The 22,801-nt window shown below is 46.1% G+C and overlaps 1 protein-coding gene across 3 annotated transcripts in view; it reads right to left on the reverse strand.

Annotated features, from left to right (window-relative positions):
• Positions 1–22,801, reverse strand: part of TTC28 (tetratricopeptide repeat domain 28) — a 230,261-nt gene that overhangs the window by 143,779 nt on the left and 63,681 nt on the right. The window contains exon 1 of one of the 3 annotated variants that reach the window (XM_068911356.1): positions 4,624–4,760. The exons of the other annotated variants lie outside the window; for them this stretch is intronic. Within the exon in view, the coding sequence (XP_068767457.1) occupies positions 4,624–4,650 (27 nt within the window). The 5' untranslated portion in view covers positions 4,651–4,760. Of the gene's footprint in view, positions 1–4,623; positions 4,761–22,801 lie in introns of those variants that run through there. 3 annotated transcript variants of the gene reach the window in all.

Here is a 22,801-nt window from a genome sequence, read left to right on the forward strand (position 1 = left end):
ACAAACCACACCCAAACCCATGCCACAACCTTCACAAATTTTCTGCCAACAGGCCTAGTGCAGTTCATAGCTTGTAAGGGTTTGCAGATGATGATTATCATAAGCCCAAAATGCAAAGTCCTACGATTGGCAGCTGGTTCAACGGGAGAGCCTACATCTCCTCAGACCTAGCACCTTTGGAAGAAACTCCTTCATTCCAGGTCACTGTCCAAAACCAGGACAGAGCTCTATCACTTCAAAAGAAAGATGCATTACCAGCTCAGACTGCTATAAATTCAGGCAGAACACCATTCCAGAGCAAAGCATTATAATGCCTTAAAAGGAAAAGATCTACAGTATATAAGAGTTCAGTAATACTATCTATTTTTATTTATTTAAGGATGTAAGAAGGTAGACATAGATTTATAAAAACTCTTGAGAAACATAAGATAGCTCTTCCAAAAACTTATTGTGATTGCTTTTATTGTATTTCCAGTAAGTTTAAGAACTGTCTGGTAATTGTTAGTTTTAAAAACTGGGGGCAGGGGGGAAATCAGTCTGCTTATGTTCACTTGGTATGAGCAGAATTCTGCCAAACAGGTTTGATTTTCCAGCTTGGAAAAATCAGGGCACTTGCCACAAAGGCAAATGCTGATGCAGCTGACCCCACTCTTGACTATGACTTACTAATTTGTAAAGAAAGGGGCCCAGGGGCCAAGTAAATTTCATGTTCCTCTGCAGAAATTATCATTCTGTATGTTGCAAATACTTCTTGGTCTCTTTTTTGTTTTTGAAAGACTCTCTCACAAAGCGCAGAGGAATTCTCAGTTCATCAGGCATCACAGAAGGAACAGGTTAGATTTACACAAACAACTTGCCAGGGAATCGGTCCATTCATTCCCCAAGGAAAAGAAGAATTATACAACTTGTTACACTTCACAAGAGAAACAGATTGCATTTAACATATTTTCCTTGCAGTGTTTCTGTGTAATATGCCACACAAGCACAATTACTGTCAAGAAAAAGGTCGCAAAAAGATATTCCATTGTTTCAAATGAAATTAATAGAGACTGTCCTGTGTAACAGGTTTGGGTTCATTCAGGCTCCACTTAAAACTCTCAATTGCACAGAGAATAAGTTGTTCCTCTCCATCCATGCAAAAACGGACGTGCACGCCCAGGGTAAGTGGCAGCACTACCAGATGGAGCTATGACTTGCGGTGCATTGTTGCAGGCTGAAAGGAAAGCGAAAAAAAGAGGCTGAGACTCTTTTGGATCCTACTGTTACATTTTTTTTAAATGAAAGTGACCAAAATGAAACACAATCTTACCTTGTTGAACATGTATTTAAAATCCTGATGGAGCGTTTATACGTAACATAATACTACAGATTCACACTGCATAAAAGCAAAATAGATTTCTATGAGAATAAATTATGGCATAAATTGAACGAGATTTGCATGAAGCTACTAGGAACAGATTTTCTCCTGTATTGCAGAAAGACTGAATTAGTTATTTGTTTATAGGGAGTTAGTATGTATATGAATAAATCCTCTTACTGAAATGTTGTAGTTCTCAGTAAATATATGTGATTTTTGCATGTCAGTAACAACGGAGCACTACAGTTCATCAGTCTATCGTTATTAATGATTTAACGAACCCTCCATGAAACCTCCACCTGACATGGTCAGTCAGCAATTTCAGGTTATCTCCAGCATTTAGTCATTGTAACCGAGCAGCAGATGACTGTAACCGAGTAGCAGATGAAACGATTTCTGTCATCAGCTTCTTAAGCAGGTAAAATTTACCAAAACGCTCCTGAATAATAAACAAGGAATGTTCAATAAACTTGACACCCCACCTTTTCCAGCCTGACAGGTTTAGTAATTGGGAAGAGGGCGCCCTCTCAGCAGGGCTCCAGTATCCCTTTATGCAATCGCAAGTACAAGGGACGGTTTCACTCACAAAGAATCTGCGTTAGCGAACAAAAACAATATCAGCAGAGCCATTCCCTTCTGCCCTGAGCCGAGGCTGCAGCAAATCCTAGTCAACGGAGCAGCCAGAGGTGGCTCCTGCACGACGAGATCCCGCGAAAAGCGCCAGGGAGCGGCCGGTCTCATTCGCGAGGGGGCCAGCTGAGCTAGCATCGCGGGCCAAGGAGGCAGCGCTTCACTCACCCTTCCGGCAAACCAGACCCTGAAGCCTCCTTCTACTTCAGAAGGAGGTCGTGATAAAGGATGAGCGGAAAAGGAGGCTACAGTTCCTGCAGCCTGAGCCATTTAACATATTAGCATGGCTAAGCTTATGTTTTTCAAAGAACATAATCAATAAAACATACCAGCCATATCTGTATCCAGGTCACACACAATTTAATTACTAGCCTCCTGAGAGTTTGTGAGCGCCGTTCTGCTCATCCTAAAACACTGAACATCACATGCTCGAATTTTAGCAACTGGCAACGCCCCTGCCCACCCGCGCTGCCACCCCAGCTCCGACAGCACACCCCCCGGCCCACCGACCATTCACCAGGGAAACATATTCCCAACGACAGCGCCGATCGGGCAAATAACATGGACCTTGCCCCGGACTAGCCGCTCGCCAGACGGAGATGCCAAGAGAAAAACGGGGGGACCTGCAGGGAAATGGAGCCAGAGACAAGTGCTGAAAGTCCACAGAGAAGCAGCTTTTATTAGTTCTGGTGCTCATGGAAAACTGCAATAGCAATTTTCTAAACTCAAGAAAACATACATTGCTTATAACACAAAAACATTTTTGTCATATAAAGTTCTTTTTGTCATTAGTTGGATGCAAGATAACGTCTTGTGCGTGAAGGGCTACAGTCGTATCTTAACATCAGCAAACGAAGCGGTTTACTCCAGGTTTACCCTCAGGACTAAAACCGCATGCAGTCCTGTGCTGCGCAGCTCTACAGCTAAAAGCAAAAATCTAGCAACAAATAAAACACCTTAAACGTTTCATGAAAAGAACATGCAAAAGCAAAACAACATGACTACAAACCTAATAAATCAAAAGAGGCTCCTAATTTAGTACAACAGCCCACATGTTCAGCTCTTGCATTTACAGTTCTTACGTGTGGGTATTTCAACAGGGAAGAGGCAGGTAAATCATTTCGTTATCAGAGGTGACTAGCAGCTACGTGTGACCAAAGGCTACAGGAGTGCTAACTGCTATACTTGTTTTCTCATTTTGTGAGAACAGTATTGATCTTCCTGTTGACAGACGGCACAGCAGTACCGTTCTTCAGTGGTTTGCATGAGTCATTTTCTTGAAACTGCTCAGTGAAGCACATGACTGCAACACTACAAAGGCACTCGGGCCAGCCCAGCAGAAATCCTGGCTACGCTCACGTGAGTACGCTGGCAACAATGACAAAATAAACTCGATCTCTGCTGAGATTTTATTGGTACGGCACTACAGTTGAAAACAGAGCCTATTCCAGCACGGACATAGTTTCCATCACATCATAGCAGCAGTAGGTATTATTTTTACCCTGACTAATAAGACACCTGATAGCTCAGACTGAATTCAAATATCTTCTATACCCTCTCTACAGAATCAAATCTGGTTGCTCAAAATCAGCTCGGTCAGGACACAGACGATAACCCAGAGAAAACCATAACCGTCAGACACCGCGATCTAGGCACGAAGGGGTGAGCCCGCGCCGCCGAGCGAATCCCGACGCTCGAAACAGGATCCTCCAGTCGAGGAGTCCAGCCAGCTGCCAAGAACAATATCTCAGTGGTTCAGTCGATCCTGCTGTAACCACGGCCTAGAGGGGTTTCCATAGCCATAACCACAGCAGTGACTGTACGTTCAGACGTTTATAAATCTATAGTTTGCTTGCAGACATCTAAAACTCAGGATCTGAGATGGACACAGCAGCCTGGGAAGGTCTCATCAAACTTGCCCTTCATCTATCTGCTCTGCTGAAGGTGCAATAATTTGAAATAAGAACTCTTCTCACTAGAAGCAATTGCTTGCTTGAGAAAATCAGAGGAACCGCTTCAGAAGAGCGGAAAGAGAGGAGGTCCCAGAGACAGGCAGCCTGACGGATTACCGGAGACCGGTGGGAACACGCGCTCCCGTCAGGACATGCTGAAGCACCGTTTATTTCACTGTCTAGCAACGCTCAAAGCAAGCGACGCTCTCATGCGTTTCACATATGATTTCTATTTCTTCCCTGATGTAAAACACAATATCACACATCGCGCTACAAAAGGAAGAGGGAGCCCTGCTGGTTCAAGCAGGTTTTTCAGAAGAAAAAAAAAAAAAAGTAGTATAATAACGCACAGCTGCCAGGAGCAAGGGGTCACTGCTGAGAAGGGGCGGCACAGCGCGTTCAGTTTGCTAGATTTTCCCCCAAAAGAATGCCAATAAAAAGCAGCGCCAAGCGTGTCCGAGGAGGGACGCGCGGCCGCCGCCGGCCCGGGAGGCGCCTGGCCCGACGGCGCGGCCCGCTGCCGCCGGGCAGCCATGTTGGGAGGGGGCCGGAGGGGGCTCCGGCGGGCCGGGACAGCGGCAGCGCGGGGGGCGGGGGGGCCGCGGCGCTTCGGCGGCGCCCCCGGTCCCGGGGGCCGGGGCGGCGGGAGGAGCCGGCCCGGGGCGGCGGCGCCCCGCCACTCACCTTCTTCCGGGGCTGCCATTTCATCATATTTGTAGAGCGGGCGGGCGGGCATCAAGGTCGCGCTCGGGGCCCGGCGGCGGGCGCAGGGGAGCGGCAGCGGCAGCGGCAGCGGCAGCGCCCGCTCATGCCGCCCGGCCCCGCCGCGAGGCCCGCGCCGCGCCCGCCGCCGCCGCCGCCCTCGCTGCCCCGCGGCCCGGCGCTCCGGCCATCGGCGCCGGCTGCCTCAGCGGGCGGCGGCCCCGCGCCGCCGCCGCCCCCCAGCCCCCGGGCGCATCTCCGAGCCGGCCGCTCCGCGCCAGCTGTGGGGCGAGACCCCGCAGAGCGGCGCCGCCCGCCCCGCCCCGCCCCGCCCCGCCCGGCCCCGGCCCCGGCCCCGGCCCGGCGCTGCCCGCGACTCCGCCGCGCACCCGGTCAGAGAGGGGCGCGGGCGGCGCCGGAGCCCGCCCCGCCCCGCGGCTCCTCCCGCCCGCCGCCCCCCGGGTCCTGCCGCCCGCCGCCCACCCCCCGCCCCCCGGGTCCTGCCGCCTGCCCCGCCCGCAGCCCCTCGGCTCCTCCCACCCGCCGCCCCCGGGTCCTGCCGCCCGCCGCGCCCCGCCCGCCCGCAGCCCCCCGGGTCCTCCCGCCCGCCTCACTCCGGCCCGCCCCGCCCGCCGCCCCCGGGTCCTGCCGCCCGCCCGCCGGCAGCCCACGCGAGCGGTGGGCTTGCGGGTGGGGGGGTGCCGCCGGCCCGGCCCTCGGTGCCCCCTCGCTCTCAGCGTGTCTCTGACACCACCCTCGCCCAGGCACAGAGCAAAACCGCTGAGGGAACGGGCTCATCCAGCCCTTTTTCAGCTCCAGCTTCCTTCTGAGGCAAGCAAAGGGGCAGGAGAGGGTAAGAATAATTGGAGCCTCGGCCAGCGATCCTGGGAAAGCAGAAAGGTCAAAGCGGCCGAGTACCTGCAGCGCTCAGGCAACAGCCCTACAAGGGACCGCAGGAGAACCGTTATGGCAACCCTTTCAGCGCAGTAAGAGGAAAATTAAAGTAACGGGTTTCTTAAACTCCAGAGAGAATTAACAAAAGCACAAAGTATGAAGCAGTGACAAAACACACAAACTGCTTTTTCTCTTTTTCATACAATTTACAGTCTGCGCGTCCACACAGTTTATTTCCAAGGCATCCTGTAAAACATCTAAAACCTTTTGAAGCCTCAGAGAGCAGAGTTAAAAACAGGACACAGCAGATAACTACAGGTACGTCAGGAGAACAGGCAATGGGGGACTACTGGGAAAGGAAATGATGAAAAACAAAAACAATACAGGAAATAACAAAAAATATTTGCTCAGTATAAACTCCATGGTATGGTTACATCTCGACTATTATGTATAATTCTGATCTTCCCATCTCAGAAAAGAGACAGTAGAAGTAAGAATCATATACAGAAGGGAAATAAGGATGATCAAAAACATGCTGAAAACCTTCTGTATAATATAAGGCTGAAGAGACTAAGTCTGCTGAACTTAGAACAAATCTTAACAATAGCGACAGAGGGAAAACGGAGATGTACAAAACTGCAAATGGCATGCAGAAGGGAAGTGGAAAGGCTCTGAACCACCCGAATAATACAAGAGGAAGGAGGCATGAAACGATCAGATGTAAGCCTGAAAACAAACCAAAGGAAGTACTTTTTCACACAGTGGAAAATTACATCATGAAACTCACAACACAAAATATTGAAAAGCCTGAAAGGTATCCGTGAGTTTCAAAAAACCTCAGATAAAACTCTTTATACCACAGTTTGTCTAGCAAGGGTTATTAAACACAAAGACGCAGATAGGAACTCTGGCTCAAAAAGCCCCTGCTCCAACGCGCAGCAGAAGCCAGGAAGAACAAGAGGAGCTGGGAGCACAGAGGAAGTGTCCCTGCACAGCTGTCGTCCTCTTACACTTGTTCTTCAAGCAGCCACCTCCAGCCAGTTTGGGAGGCGGCGGGGGGATGTTTTGGAGGCAGAATTTGGGGTTAGATAGACCTTTGCTCTGATCCGTTAGAGACGTTCTCACATTTGCAGTTTTTCTGGCTCGAGGCATAAGTCTCTCCTAGGTGTTGTTCTGAAGACGATTCAAATCATTCTGACTTTCCCCTTAACTACAAAACACGTATAAAGATTTTTATAATGGATTTGGAATAAGGTGAATAGGGAACAGTTTCATAAAAGAGGATAGTCACATTGTTTCAGGTGTTATGGTACAAATAGTAATTTTAAAACTGCACTGCTATCTAGACTATATTTCAAATACCTTATTTTAAGTAGTGAGTCTCCACCTAAGCGTTTATATCATGCTTATAACCAAGATACACAAGTGCCTAAACACAAATTCTCACCAGGTTTATGAGAAGAGAAGAATCGTTTCAGATTTAAAATGGTCCAAAACAGTGGCATCTTTTGAAAGTGGTCCTCTCCACCAAATGCCTCTACATGTTCCTGTTGTTGTTAAACTACAAAAATGGCATCACATAATTCCCATATTTACTCCTGAAGGGTTAAACAAGGAGAATTGCGAGTTTAGAATATGCAGGTGACTGAGAATCGAAAACAAACACACACCGCAGATGAGAACGCACGTGTTAACGGTGCTCCTCACCTGGTACCCAGAGCGCTGCTCAAGCCCTCCCAAGGGAGAGCTCCCGCATCGCGGCGCAGCGCGCGCACGACCTCTCAGAGAGGATAAACGACCTCAGCCTCTCTCTCCATCAGGGCGTTTTGCTGGCAGCCGCTCTTTCTATGCTAGTTCCTGTCTCACTGTGCAAGGACAACTCACGTCCCTCAGACTTGAGCCACTCTGAACACCCAACTTAAAGAGAAACAAATTACTTTATCCCTCCATGACCTACAGACTTCTCATTTCAGCCTTCTTACAGCTCCCAGCACAAGACCCTGCCTAACTCCAATACTCAAATCTTGTTTTCTTTGATACCACTAGAAACAGAAGAAACATATAAATAGGCCTTCAAGGCGGCAGCCAAATTGCAACCCTGCCTACAAACATAGAAACATTCAAAGCAAACTGAGAAGTTTAATCCTATACTAACTAGTGATACAAAATCACGAAGAAGCAATAAAGAAGCTGCAAAACACATGGACTAAACAGCCTCTGTTTTCTGTCATCACTGAAATCTCATCAAAGTGACTGACAGTAATCCTACCGATGAATTCAATAAAAGTGCCACACAAAATTGCAAATTGGAAGAATTTGGAAAAACAGACAACTAGGAAGGCCAGGCTGGTGCCACACTGCAAAAGGACAGAGAACGTGAGAGATCGTGAACCCTTAGTGCTGGGCACAATTTCTGGTGCTGTAGCCTGCGCTCATGTAAACCTTCATGTTTCAGAGAAGAATTAAAATGCAGGATGTTGAGTTAGTCAGCCAAATCAGTGGGCTTCCTCTCTCCTCCTTTTTTTGTCACAAATAAAAATTGCAAATAAAACCCTGAACTGTAACTCAAGCTATCTGGCTTCTTCCAACGAGCTGCTGTGTGCTGTCAGGTGAGTCAAACCCCTTTACATCCCAGTCTTGCACAGGCAAAAGAGGCAAAATATGCTGCTTTACCTCACAGGTACATGTTTTCCTGGAGCAGCATCCGGACAGTGGACAACATGCTGTGGTTTAAAGCAGTCCAAAATGCCGGTCACATGTGATACTCCAAAGTGCAAAGGCTCAGGCTCACCAGAGGAGAGAACAACTTGGTTGACAGAAGCGTTTGGAGGCACCACTCGATGGGCTGAGATCATCAACAGCAAAGCTGGAAATCCCACCACATATTAAAGCTGAACAAAGCAACGACATGACTGACGTTACCCTGTGTTGTGGTGTTTGCAACGTGGTACAAAGCATGATCTGTATAGAGCAGTCACTGGAGAATATTTTTGGGAGAACAGCCTGTTCTCTTTCATGGGAAGCGACATAGGGACAACAAGCTAGGGATGAAAATGGATTTTCCCATGTAATTTCCTATTCAATTCATCTCTTCCTTCTGGTCATCCTGGGTTGTCTCACATGCACTGAGGGAAATCACACCTTTCCTTCCATGTTGCTGAAGCATTTAGATTATCACAGTAGAAGAAAATCAAATGAGACATACCAATTCCAACATTTGTGAGAAATTCCCTGGGGCCTAAAGCAAAATTGTTAATACATCTTTTATATCCATCAACTCCAGAAAGCGTAAGTTCTTGAAATCTCATATACTACTGTTACAGTATATTGCTGCTCTACAGGACCTGTAAAACTTGTTAGACTGAAACCAATCCAGACAATTTCTCAGTACTGAGCTTTGTTTTGATCTGGATAAAAAAGATGCAGGATTCAAAATCTGGCCCAAAGAGTGTGTCCTTACCAACATCCTGATGTAGGATGTAAGAAATGATTCAATTCTAAGAAACTCTGGCTTTTTTCCGCTAACTATAGTATTACTGAAATGATTCCTCAAAGAGGAATCTGCTCCTTCTTTTCTTTCCCAAATAAATGAAACAGAATAAACTTCACGTAGAAATGACTATTAAAGAAGGTAGTAAAAAAAAAAAAAAAAAAAGCCCACTTGCTCAAATCTGCAACCTAATTTTTTAATTTTTTTGTTCCCTGAGTAATATTCTTCCAAGAAAACGACCAAGATCAGGAAAAACAAGGAGATAATTCTTTCAAGGTAGAGGGTCACAGAGAGAAAGGTCCATGACACTGTCCCATTCGTTTGCTTCACTGGTTCAGGTGTGACTCGTCTCTGATGTAACCCAGGCAGCCCCTCGTCCAGGTCCTTGGTCAGTCAGTGCCTCCAGCTGACCCGAGACTCCACCTCGGAGGCTACGAGAAAATGAAGTCAATGCACATAGTGCTCCTTGCAAAGGACAGAGAACGCAGGACAGAACCACAGAGAGAAGCAGCAGCTTTTTCTCATTTGCTTGCTCAAGAAATTTAATGAGAAGTTTATGATTGGAATATCTGCGTGGTTGCAGGTGTATGTTGTGGTTGGAGTATTTGTTCCTCCATGCTCTCCTCACTGCTAACAAAGCTACAGGTAGAAGGCAAAGCCAGGCAGCGTTAGCATCCTGGCCATCTCTGAAAAGCAGTTTATCCTAAAACTGCAAATCTTTAGCCAGAAGTCTTGGTACTGATCTGAGACAGCTCTCTAAGGAGCAAATAAAGAGTCTCAGGAGAATTAAAAGTCTTTAATACATGAGACCACCACAGCTTAACTGGATTTGATATTACTGAAATGGTGCAGAGTTACAATTTTTTTGCCCTGATGAACATCCAACAACGCAGCATCTCACGGAAGTAAATACATTTAATGGCAGAATGCAGCATCAAAACATGGATCAGCAAATATTAATTGCTAGGACCCTTGAAAATATACCAGCCAACTTTTCCTCATTGCAGTCCCTCTGTTCGGGAGGTGGCACGGCTCAGATCACGCGGAGGGGAGAGCAGATACTCCGTATGGAGCGTGAAGCTTCAGCTCAGAGCCTCCGTGGCCAAACGTTGCATCTCCCGCAGCGATGGCACACGGGGACAAATGCTGCTGCCTCAGGCAACCAGATCAGGTCGGCCCTGGTCACAAAGGCACCTCTCATGCTGCCCTGTCCTCAAACCCTTGCTCTCCGTTCACGCTTCCGTTCACCACACCTTCAGCCCCGTTACCCAAAGCATTTGTGGAAGCATGCAATAAATTAAATCAATGAGAAGATGTAAGAAAAGAACAGATGTGGCAGAGCAGAAGAGGAACTTCATCTGTTTCTCCTCATCACAACGAGCATACCACGGAGCTATGCCCTTATAGTAGACTAATGGTAGACCCCAGCGACTCCGAAACACTTTGATTTCCATGAATTTTAAAACAAGTATTGACAATTCTGAAGAGCTCTATAGATAGCAGAGTCAATACTTGAGTACAGAAAAGAAATGCTGAGAATCAGACAATGCCATTTACCATGGTGCTGTCAGAAAGAAGCTTAGTTTAATTCACAGACAGATTGCAAAATGTTTTGTTTTGACACGATCAACAGAAGGTTTTTGAAAATCTTCCTGAGTGAAGATAATTAACAGGATGCAAAGCAGGAGATCTACATACACGCTCGTCAGAAAAGGGAGTGAGCTGGTTCAATTCTCGTCTTAATTCTTACTCCAGTGATTGGCATTTCTGCTATATTTAAACTTACTACTTCTTTTTCAACAGTAGAAAAAAAAGAATGTTGATGCTATTCTAAAAGCCATAGAAAATATCCACAATAAAGGCAGTATAAATGACTGGTATCTGAAGGAAATGGCAAGCATTACTCACTCTTTCAAAGTCTCAAAGCTATCTGAATTTTTTTTTTTTTTTAAGATTAAAGAAAATGCAGGGTGGTGGTGGTTTTTTTCTTTTTTCTTTTTTCTTTTTTTTTTAAGGTCTCCATTTCTCTTTCTGGCTTGGAAGCTACTTGGTATGTAGTCATTCAATTGCCAGAAAATGCTGAAACCATTCTGCTGAAACCATTACACTGGCAGCTGCTATCTCCTCCATCATGAGGAGGGAAACCTCATGTTCATGTCAAAGTAAACTGATTCATTTTCTCAAGCAATCAACAAAGCCAAGAAAATTCAAGTACTAGCGATTTGTAAAGTTCAGCCTGCATCAGTGGCCAAGTTTGGTTAATAATATGGATACAAAGTAGAAGATAACGTTGGTCCAAAGTTAAATGCCTCTCCAGGTCACTAAAGGTGAGAGGACGGAAAGCAACCACCAGCTTCCCTCTCCGACATCCTTGGCTCAAAAAACCGCTCCTGTCTAGACAGCCGTATGCCATCATTTCCTATATAAGATTATGCCCCGTTCATAGAGGCTCTCCTAGGTTACTGACGTATCTTTTCAGCATGAATCAGTAGTATGAGTTCTTTCTGACAGAGCGGTGCAAGACCTCTGGACCCTGTGGTGGAGCTCCCAGGGAGCAGTTTTCTCTTCCAAACCATCCAAATACACATCAATAACAAATAAACATATTTTATTCCTTCAAACACTTATGAGCGAATAATAGCATTTAGGCTGGTTGTCACAAAGCCATCCAGCAAAATGACTGGCTACATCAATATTCTTTTATTTTTTTCTTCCTTGATTTAGTTTCCCTAGGATTTTTTAAATTCGGATTGTAGATCTAACAGGCCAGTATATTGTGCCAAATAACTGCTACTCTTCTGCTAAAGATCCTGAATAGCTTTGGAGAAAGCTATTCATCTGTGTCATCTTAAGACACAGCTGATATTAGATCTCAGTCTTACCATTCAGAGAAAAAAAAAGAAAAGTTTCTTTTTCAAATTAATCTTTCACATTTTCTATTTATCAAATTTCACCTTAAGATACAGTAATATTTTCTATTCCTATTTCTTAAATTAGCAGAACAGAAAACTGTCTCTGCTGAGAACATAATCCACAAAATAAGAATGGGCAACATTTAAGTTAATATTGTTGATGGAATCTTAACAGTCATACTTTCTGACCTGATTTTAATTGTGCCATTAATGCTGGTTTCTGGCTCAGGGGAAAAAAAAAAAAAAAAAAAACCAAGAACCCATAACTATCTGAGATCTATCTCCTTTTAACTCTTCAGTTTCAAAAACTTTTGAGTTTTAATACCTTTGCTACAGCCTGAAATTCCCTATAGTCGACTGAAACGCATCACCTAGAAGCAACCCCCTACTCAGCAGGCAGAAGGAAGTCCTGTCGGAGACGGCTTGGCGAGCAGACTGCCAGTTCGGCTATGCAGGGTAAACGAGAATCGAATTCGTTGCATCATCCTACAGTTTAGCAAGTGTCTAAACCTGACAGTATTCAGCAGGCACCTACAGATTTAGGGAGCATTAACTTTGTTACCTTGAGGTGTGCTTTCCTGTGAATTCATGGGACTAGCAATCTGAAAGACGCCAGCATCTTCACAGTTAACAATACGCCAACGCAGCAAGACAGATGTAGATCAAGCTCCTAATAGCCAAGTCCCTTGGCAAATTCACTAAGCGTAATAAAATCAAATCCTTTTATTTCTTAATTTATTAAAGTGACTTTCAATTCATTACGACGATTCTGCATCTATCGATTTGTCTGCCCCACACTAACACACCGAACACAAATACAGTACCACGCATTTGTTTAAAGATCAGACACAGCACATTTGATCCGAGCCACTGCAGCTGCAGGCAAGCATGGGCTACAAAGAGGAGAAGATATTTCAGAAAATTCTCCTAGTCCTGGAGAAATCTACACATTAGTAAGGAGGGAACTCCCTCCAGGTTAACAATAGCAGTCATGTTCTGGAGTTCTGAGAAGGATCTCACTTCTCTAAGTCCCAGAAATCACTAATTGCTAACTCATCTTCAGACATCAACTTACAGCAAATTCTGATGCAAATGACAGTCAACGTTTAGTTCCAATCTGCACAGTAAAGGTGCTTTGGGCACACAGGGTGCCATAGCTTTCTATAGCAAGGACATAGGATTAGAAACACAACGACATCTTCTGCAAGTAGCCCATGAAACCTCTAACGAAAGAAATCTCCGGAGTCATAACACCGTGCCCTGAAGGCTGACTGATACAGATGAACAAAGAACAAAACAATTTTCTCAGCAGTGGTGAAATTAGCAACAATTCTGGTGCACAAAGAAAGAAACCAAGCAGAGTAAGAAACCAAGAGGCAAATGACAGGATTGTGAATCGGCCGCAAAGTGGAAACATTCTCTTTTAGCACCTAGACGCTAAGCCTGTATTCATAAAGACTCCTCTGTTATCACTGTTGGGCAATCTGATATGAAATAGGAAGTGGACAGTCCAAATATGTGAAAAAAACAAATATGTGAAAAAATTCTGAGCTTGTTCACATATGGAAATTGATTGGCATTGCTATATCATAGCAATTCCTGTAGTGGATATTATTCCAAAATAAAAGCCATTTTATTCCTGAATAGTGCCACTTCTATTTCTGCACTAAGTACTTCCGAATACTTCACGCAGCAGAAAAATTCCTGAATAGTTAAAAGCATACAGAAATAGGTAACGCAGAACAGGTATTCTGTCATTTTTCCTCGTACAAACTGGACCTCCTCTCCTTCATTCTCTGATGAGAAACACCTAAGGAAGGACAGACAGAGAGGTAAACTACACTTTCACTGAGTCCAGCTTAACAGCAGCACAAGGCTGCCGTGCTCTGAACCTCCGGTGGGCATTCCCAGTTGCTGCCTTCCAAAGGCACTGCTTCTGCTGGTTCATTCAGGTAGCTAAAATGTCTCAAAATTAATCATTTTTCTGTGATATTAGTTCAGTATAAAAGTGAGAGTTTAGCTCAGTCTTCCCCTCAGAGTTCTACAGTGGGTCCAGACGGATTTGACTTTTTTTTTTTTTTTTTTTTTTTTTAAAGACAGAAGACAGTCTGGCCATTCCTATAATTTAATAAGCACTCTTTCACTTCCTTGGAGAAGCAAATATCTCTGAAAAAAACCAACTTGAAAACAAAATCAGGATTTGGTTCCTGTATCTGACTGACTAAAAATTCACTTGTTTAAGAAGAGGTAAAATTTTTCCCTTATTATTGGTGACTAAATATGAAGTGTCCTCTCTACTGAATCCCATATTCTATACCCATTTCCATGTAAATAACAAACCTGATAAAACATCTAAAAGGATGCATATAGCTCACTCCTGGTTTTCGGTTGAGACCAGACACTTTGGAGTGACAATGGATTTGGGATTACTAACGCTCAACACACTTCTTCCAAGCATACTGTAACAATCACTAAACGCAGAAATATAGGAGGAAAACAGGTGGATTTTACAGGCTTTCCTAAGGGTTTCAAGAATTTGGGGGATGGAAACCTAAGAAACCTATGTAAGAACAGTCACCACTATTTCTTTGAACTTTTTAGCTGTTTATTTCATGTGCTGAGATTTTTTTTCTGGAACATTTAAAATAAGCATCTTTAAAATTATTTCAGAATGATAAATTATTTCAGAATGAGAACATTACTGTGATTTCCTAGAGAGAAGGAAAATGAACTTCCAACCTGGGAGGAGAAGCAAAAGAAATACTTGAAAAGCAGATGCCCGAATGGAAGCGATTGACCACATCAAGTAAAAGGACGCCACTCAAGGAGCACCATCCCACAGGGATGACCAAGAGAGGTACACCATACGCAAAGGCAAGTTGGTGACCCCAGGGCGGAACGGCAGCTGCACCAGACAAGAGACCACACGTGACTGTAGACTGGAAAACACAGCACGGGAGCTTGCTGAAAGAAGAAACACAGAATGAGGGGTCTTTCATGTGTGAAGAGAGAAGTACAAAGTTCAAAGAAACGTGTTGCAGTCAATTAGCATAACCCTGGTAAGTGCATCAGAAAGACTGCACAGCAAAAGGCAAGAAAACAGTAGGCTAAGAAAGCAATTCAACCTCCTACAAAGCTTCTACCCATTATGCTTTTTTTCTTCTTCTTCTTCTGGTCCATCTACTTTTTGCTCCAGTTGCATTTTGCTACTTGACTGTAGCATTTGACCCTGTTCTCCTGCTGATAAAGGTTGATTGCTCTGTGCTGTATAGGAGTGGAGCGGATCATTTTCATTATCACATTACCTGGGGTTTGCATCTCAGCAGCTGATGCTCTTCAGAAGACTGAAAATCACTTTGGAAAATACTTTGTTTGGTCAAACAGAAAAAGCTCTTTTCTCAGAGGTATAATGCAGCCTGAAAACCAAGGACAGGATTTTGAAAAATGAGGATATGCTTATCTGGAAAATAGCACATCTGACAGGAGAGGAAGCTGAGAAAAACTGGTTGCTTAACACTACTTAGGGAGCTGTAGTGTGATTTAGTTCAAAAACATGCAGAACTGCAATGAACCGAAGATAAGGAAAAAGCCTACAGCATTTATCACCGGCAATTTGATTCGTGGAGCTGGAGGGGCAAGGGAGGGAAGCAGGCACACAGGCAGGATTATCTGAGGGCTGCAGGTGCCTGTTGCTAATTACAAATCATTCAGTAGTACCATGAAATGATCAAATAGGTTAATATGGGCTTACGGTAATCTTGTTGTGATAGAGAATCCCCCCTGAAGTACTAGTACCTGATACCTAGTCAGCCGGTGAGGGCCACGAACCAATGTGCAGCCACACAGCCTCTGCGGTCACGGGGCGCGTGAACCATCACCCGGCCCGCCAGGCACTCACCTGTAAGTATTTTCTTCAGAAAGTAAACCTAGTTTGAAATCATACTTGCCTAACATGGATTTCTACAGACCGGTAGAAAGGCAAGACGACATAGCCCGCTTTTTCCTTTTTGCTACAAAGTCAATGATATCATTTTAAAACACTGATCTAGTAACCGGAGCAGAAAAAGCTAGGGGCAGCAAGGATCCCCACTCAAGATGCAGCCGCAGCGCAGAGATGGGTAAGCCAGGAACCTGTTGGAAAGAGAAGACATTGGAGACAATGTCCTAAAAAGGTACCTCAAATACAAGATACAGCCTATGGTTGAGGGACATATGGAGAATTTGCTTTTTCTGTAAGTGTCCATTCACTCGAGTGCCATAGTTAAAGTTGGTTCAAACCAGCACAAAGCGGCACTGCTACCGAAAGAGAGGGTTCCTCCTCCTGACTCCGGCTACGTCATCAGCGCTCACCTGGGTCTTCCTGCAGTGGCAGGGTCAGCTCGGCCCTAACTGAGCAAGAATGGGAAGCTCGTCCGGGTTAAGCCATTCTCTTCTCTGTGTGAGTTTCAGTCCGGGTAAGTTTCCACAAAATCATGCAGCTCCACAAAGACTTTCACTGGCAAAAATGTGGAATGGAGAGACAGATAGACAGACAGAGAAAATGAATGAATGAATGAATCCCAAAGGCAAGAATCGGTTGTCAGGTGCGCAGGAGGCCCCGGGCACTTCTTTCAGCAGCAATGCCGACTTCAGTTGGGTTAAACGGGTCATAAAGCTGCAGAGCAGCTGCGTTCTCATAATTCACTGAGAATATTTAGCAGGTCGCTGCCAATTATTTTTGTGAAACTGAGACCACGTACTGCTATCCACTGTACATAGACGTAATGGGAAAGTCACTCCTTCTTCAAAGAGCCTACGGTCTAGGTAGGCAAGACAGACAAAGGGAGAGGCTTCCTCGAAGTTTTACAAGGAATCTATGGGAACGACATGCAGACTTCCCAAGGTTTAGCACAGCACCACATTTTTTCCTTCTTGGTCAGCTTTGCAGAGACGTCACAACGCCGCCGAGCTCTTAGATGGATCAGACGCACGACAAGTAGGGCGACCTCGGGAAGGGGCTGGTGGCAGCGCGTCTCTCCCTCAGGACTCATCACGTACCTATGCCAGTCGTGCCTAGGCACTGTACACACTTTATCAACTGGATAACCCCCCCACCCCATCAGAGGTCACAAGCCCCCCGGCCCACGTACGCTGCTCCGGGGGCGCACGGCTGCTGCCGCCCCTTCGGCTCGCTGCAGGGGCTGGGGCGGCCAGCCAGAGCCCGTCCCCTAGGCACGGCCACAACGCAGGCACGGAAACGCTGCTTCTGAGCAGCTCGGGCCTGACCCACCACGGTGCAAACCGTCTTGACGCGCAGAGACAGGCGTTGGCGTAGGATACGTATAGCGCCGAGCTGCGCAGCGCTGGCAGCACAAGCCAGCTCACTTCACACAGCTCCGACGGCTGCTCGTTAACGTCAAATACGGACACCGATGGCAGCGAGCCCTATGGCTTTCCGCGGTAATTCTGCCGAAGCTCGTGTATTTTATCTGACAGAGCTATTATGTTTGAACGCTCCCTCAAAAACCAGAGATCTCTATTCCCTCCTTCCCCTCAAAATTTCTTCAGCCAAATTTTCCCCTTAAGTTTCTCTTGGAATCGGAAAGAATCAAACTCACAAAAGGCAAAAAACAAGCTGTCAGAGTCTCCTTTGCAAACATGGAAAAATCTGTCAGCGCAGTAAAAGCCGCAGAACAGGGAGTGGGGAATTTCCATATAAAGCAAGTAAACTGAACTTGTATGCTGAAATCTCACTCAGGTGCTGCTAAAGCGATTTCTGTTGAGCAACTGGAATTGAGAAAACAGTCTTAAATAATGAGATGAAAAGGAACCACTCTGTGCAACGAGACTGCATGAGGGTATACAATATGCTCAGTAAGAATACTGCAGCGTTACCTCGACCACAAGCAGCATTTTAACATATGTTCCTGTATTTAACAGAAAAAAAAAAAAAAAGGTACTCATAAAAGTACTCATCCTTGGAGGGCATGCAAATGCATATATCTATTTTCTACCTCATTTGGGGCTTCTGCCCTAAAATCAGACAGTTCTTTTAATTAATGGACCAAATCTTGTGATAAAACTCCTACCGTTTCACGGCCTTTGGGAAATAAACGGTCAAGCACTGCATCGTCCTCTATGCTACCTTTTGGTATTCCAAATGAGAGCCCTGCTCCATGCTTTTTATCACTAAAAGAGAAGAGCATACAGCCCTGTTTCACCATCCTTCCTTTCACAGCACAGTAAGAGTCCTTGCTGGCATCGCCATTGTGAATCTAAGTATTTGCCCATGCACATCCATAAATGTAAGACAGAAAAGGTGCAAGGAAACAAGCGCTATCACATCATGGAGAACTGAGGGATAGAGAGGTTAAGAGACTTGTCAAGACTGGGGAAGTAGCGTACAGAAAGTGCACATCTCAGCACTAAGGAGCAGTTGAAAAACATCAGATTGTGAATACCTCAGTGTCTAACGCTTTAACAAAGCGGATGTAGAGAAAAAATAATAATTTACAGGTATCCACATGAGGAACTAAAAAGAATTCAGCCCAAACAGAGGGTAGTCTAATATTAATGGAGTCTGTTCAAACTCATCTGCCATAGGGACAAACACCAAGGAAAGGTGGAGAGAAGTAACTACACTCACATGGACAGGGCAGCCTGATCCTTCACAAGCAGACACTTTTGTCAATATTCTAAAATATTTAGAAATATATTGAAATATAATAGGAATATCCATTTTTAATTGCGAGGGAAAGGCTAAATATAAACTGTGTCCTGGAAGACAGAGACTGGAATTTTCTGACTAGAGAGCGTGTTCAGCAAAAGAAACGCATTGTTTAAATGCTACGTTGTGCCTGTTCAATATTTATGTGGTAGTCACATGGAAAAATGTTCATTTCTGTAATTCACTTGACAGGAAATATATCCTAAATTTTAACTGCATCTTACCAAGGAAGGTGGTTGCTTTTCTAATTCTTAATTGTGACTGTTATTGGCTTAAAAAGCTTCAGCTCCTTCCTTAAATTTTGTATGTTTCTGAGTAGAAAACATCGTGTTTGGGACCTGCTTCTAATTATGACTTCTTCCACAGCAAGCACAGTTACTGCTGCTATGGAGACAAGTGTAATTCAGTCAAGATGTGGGTCAAAGTAATACTGAGGGGCAAAAGCTTTAGCAAAAAGCATCTTCTTTGCTATCTGTCCTCTCTTGGAGAAGCGTCTTCTCCAAATCCTCCTTCGATGACTTCCATCACTATCCACTGTCTCAACACAGAAAGTCCAAGAGTCAAATAAATGGTCAGCCACTCTCTAAGACTCGCTCCACATCACAGCAGTCAGGCAACTGATCTGCCCTGGCTCTGAGAGGACCACGGCCATGGAGTGATCCGCGCTTACCACAGTGGTGCCACCCGTTCCACGCAGAGATTGACAGCTTCCAAAGGAAAGCTTCAGCCACCTCCTCTTCAAGGATATTTTTGCAGATTCCAAAAGAATTGGTTGATCCCAAAAGCTTGAGGCTGAGGAGGGAAACCGCCTTCTCCCTCAGAGCACTGAAACTGCCTTATTTTTCATGACACATTAGTTATTATTTATCAGTGTTAGAATCAACTGTGCAACAGGAACTTTCCAAAGCTTCAAGAATAGTACTTTTTCCAATGAATTCACAATACTGCATAAATGATAAAGAAGAGACATTAGAGGAAGGACAGCATTACTACACTGGACGGGGCAGGAGGGACCTACTCATGTCCACATCCAATAACTGAAGTGGATTCACAATTTAAGTCACTGCTATAATTCCATCCACACAGTTAATCTCAAAGAAGGAGATTTCATCACTGAAGCTGTAGCGTTTAGATTCTTATTACTCAAGGAGACAATCCAGGGAGCCCAGACTCCCAGCAGGATCATCCCAGCAGGATCATCTCGCTCCATCCAATTTTTGCCCCAGAACATGAATTGATGGAAACGTCTGTCACTATTCATTGTAGTAAAAACGACTGTTTATTCCATGACCCTTCAGCCTGTTTTCCCACCTTATGTCAATATTTACTAGGATACTCTGAGACTTGTAACCTGTTGTGGTTCCTCTTCCCTCTCATTTCTCATGTGCAGGCTTCCTACTGCCAGACACACGGGTAGTCTGATCAAATTGCAGGTGAAAAGAGCTACCCAGCTTTAGAAGCGTTTGCTTTTCTGCCCTTAAAACTGAGCGTGAACATCCCCTGTCTGCCTGCTGCACGCCTGCATGTTACAGAGCTCTACTTCTAGCTGGTTCCAGCTAACAGTACTGTCAAGTGGCTTTTAGCACAGAAAAGAAAAACACCTGAGAGGAGGAGACTAGTAAAAAGAACCAGACGTAAAGGAAATTTGTTGTTTCTTTAGTGACACTGTGAATTCGATCAAAAAAATCCTCACAAACACAGCTTGACCTCATGCACACGCGAGACTTCCGGTGAAAGCTGTATCGCTATTGCAAAGCCGGCACGGGCAGCAGGGCGCTCCCGCGCTGGAAAAGGCAGGAGCGTCCCGGCCCAGCGAAGCTCAGCTCTATGTTCCTACTGTGCAAGCTTTACCGATCGCATAAAAACCCCAAAGGAAAAACAGCTTCAATTCTGAACCCAGTTTGCTTGCTTCTTTTTGCTGGAAACAAAGGGGTGTGTGGGTGGAGGAGGATGAGGAGAGAAAAAGAGCATGCACGTGCGCACGTGCGTTCGTGTGCACGGGTGTTTGTGCACGTGCGTTCGTGCATGTGTGCGTTCGTGTGCGTGTTTGTGCGCGCGTGCGTTCATGCTCGTGCGTTCGTGCGCGTGCCCACGCTCCACGCCAGCCAGCAACGCTGCTTCCGGCCGGTCCCACAACCGCGCTGCTAGAGCCCGGCGAACCGGCAGCGACGCCTGGAGCCACCAGCGCAGGCTCAGACCAGGGAACGGAGGGGAGCGGTCAGGTCAGAGCGGGGAGACATCATGAACGGGAAATGCAGAAATAAATACTTGCCACTGAACGTAGTTACATTCAAGGGAAAGAGCAGCTTTGTCCAGCGCTCCAGCAGACACAGCGTTCAGGCGCGTCGCCGAGAACCGCTCCCGAAAGCTGCGGGCTGCGAGGAAGCGCCCCCCTTTCACACTCTCGCGCTGCACGGGGGACGCTCTCGTCCATGTGTTGGGAAGTTCGTTCCCCCCCTCCCGGCCGGCTCTTTCTGGCTGCCGAGCAACCCCGGCCACGCTACACAACACGCGCTTTAACCCTCAGCAGCCTCAGCCACTACCGTCTATTTGAAAATAGAAACTTAAGCATGAAAACAGACGTGGCTGAAAACAGAAAAGCATACTTTCCTTCAGCACTTGGATCGTTTTGTGGGAACCTCGGAGGCTGCAGTCCGCCAGAAGCAGAGGGGCGCAGAGGGGCCCTCCAGCCGGACCCGCAGGGAGGCAGCTTCGCCTGCAGCGGACAGCCGTAACCCAGATAAACACAGAGCTGCAAAACACCACGCAGAGCGAAGCTCGAGGCTGCGGAAACCAGCGCCGTCGGGCACGGAGAGCGCGTACGAGCGGCGCCCCGACGCAGGCTGCCGGGCGCAGGGGCGGTTTGCGAGGTCAGCATTCAGGTGCCCTGGCTGACGCGTGGCTGTCCAAGCCCTCCAGGGCCTGAGAAGGATGACGCCTCCGCGTGACGTCCAGAAAACCCCTGCGCTCAGAACCACACGAAGAAACCCCCCGCGCGATCCACGCAGAATCAGGGCAAGCGCAACACCACACACGTTACCGCAAACGTTACAGACCTTAAGCTACGCAAAAACGGAGCCTGCCAGCTGACTCAAAAGCCTCAGATTCTGGTTTCCGCAGGTACGTACCAGGAGATGCACTGTGACTGCTCCCTGCAGGCGCGGACAAGGGGGGGAACGGCCACGACCACCTCTTATTGATGCCCCACCAGGTCATGGCACGGTCCAGCTGTTGGTTCAAGAAACTGACTGCTGCCCTCAGCTCCTTCTCACTCTGCTGCAACTCGCTTTACACGTCTCTGCTCTTCTGTGCTGTACTTTAAAACCATCCAAAAAGCACCTTTTCCAGGCATACGTTCTTCAGTGCTTTCCATGACCGTTTTTAAAAAAAGGTGCGCTTCCCACAGTAACACGCAGGGTGTAACTCATGCAGCGCAAGACTGACTCTCACGAGTCGCACACGGTCCCTTTCAGAAAATATAAGGAACTATTGAAAAATACACTTTTTCTCTCCACAGAGTAAGTAACACTGAAAACGAGAGTTGTTATTCCATGCTGTCTGGCTGAAAATTAAAAGGCTGTTGAGCTGCAGCGCTCGCCGCTTCTCAATGAGCAGGTGTACTCCATTTTAGTGAAGAAGTGTTACAAAACCCAAACATATTTTTAAAAATATTTGGCTTCTCGTCCTCTTTTTGAGGGCCCAAGACAGAAAAGAAATACAGCACTATCGCCAGAATCCTGGTAACATCATGTAAACCAAAACTAAACATTTTCAGAAACTCATTTAAGGCAGAACAGGATGAAAAGCCCATTTTTCAGCTTCCCTGCCTAGTGAAAGTTCAGAATATACAACACATTGACAGAAGTGCACAAAACCCATTTTTAAGGGAATTTCGCGCTGTTCCAAGCGCAGGTTTATAGTTGGATAATCCGAGTTGAAGCTCCATTTAAACTACACTGGTCAAAATGGCATTCGAGCTACCGCCTGCAAGACGCCCTCCCGAGGCGGCGCTTTACGCGCCCGCGGCGCTCCCCTCACCTGGCCAACAGGCCCCGAACCTACGGCGACAATCACTGAAGCACCGTGTGTTTTCTCAGAAGGGCCCTGGCGTTTTTTGCATAGTGCTCAGAGTTTTAAACAAATCCATTAACGCAGCCC

Source organism: Struthio camelus, chromosome 17 (assembly GCF_040807025.1).
Source record: "Struthio camelus isolate bStrCam1 chromosome 17, bStrCam1.hap1, whole genome shotgun sequence".
NCBI lineage: Eukaryota > Metazoa > Chordata > Aves > Struthioniformes > Struthionidae > Struthio > Struthio camelus.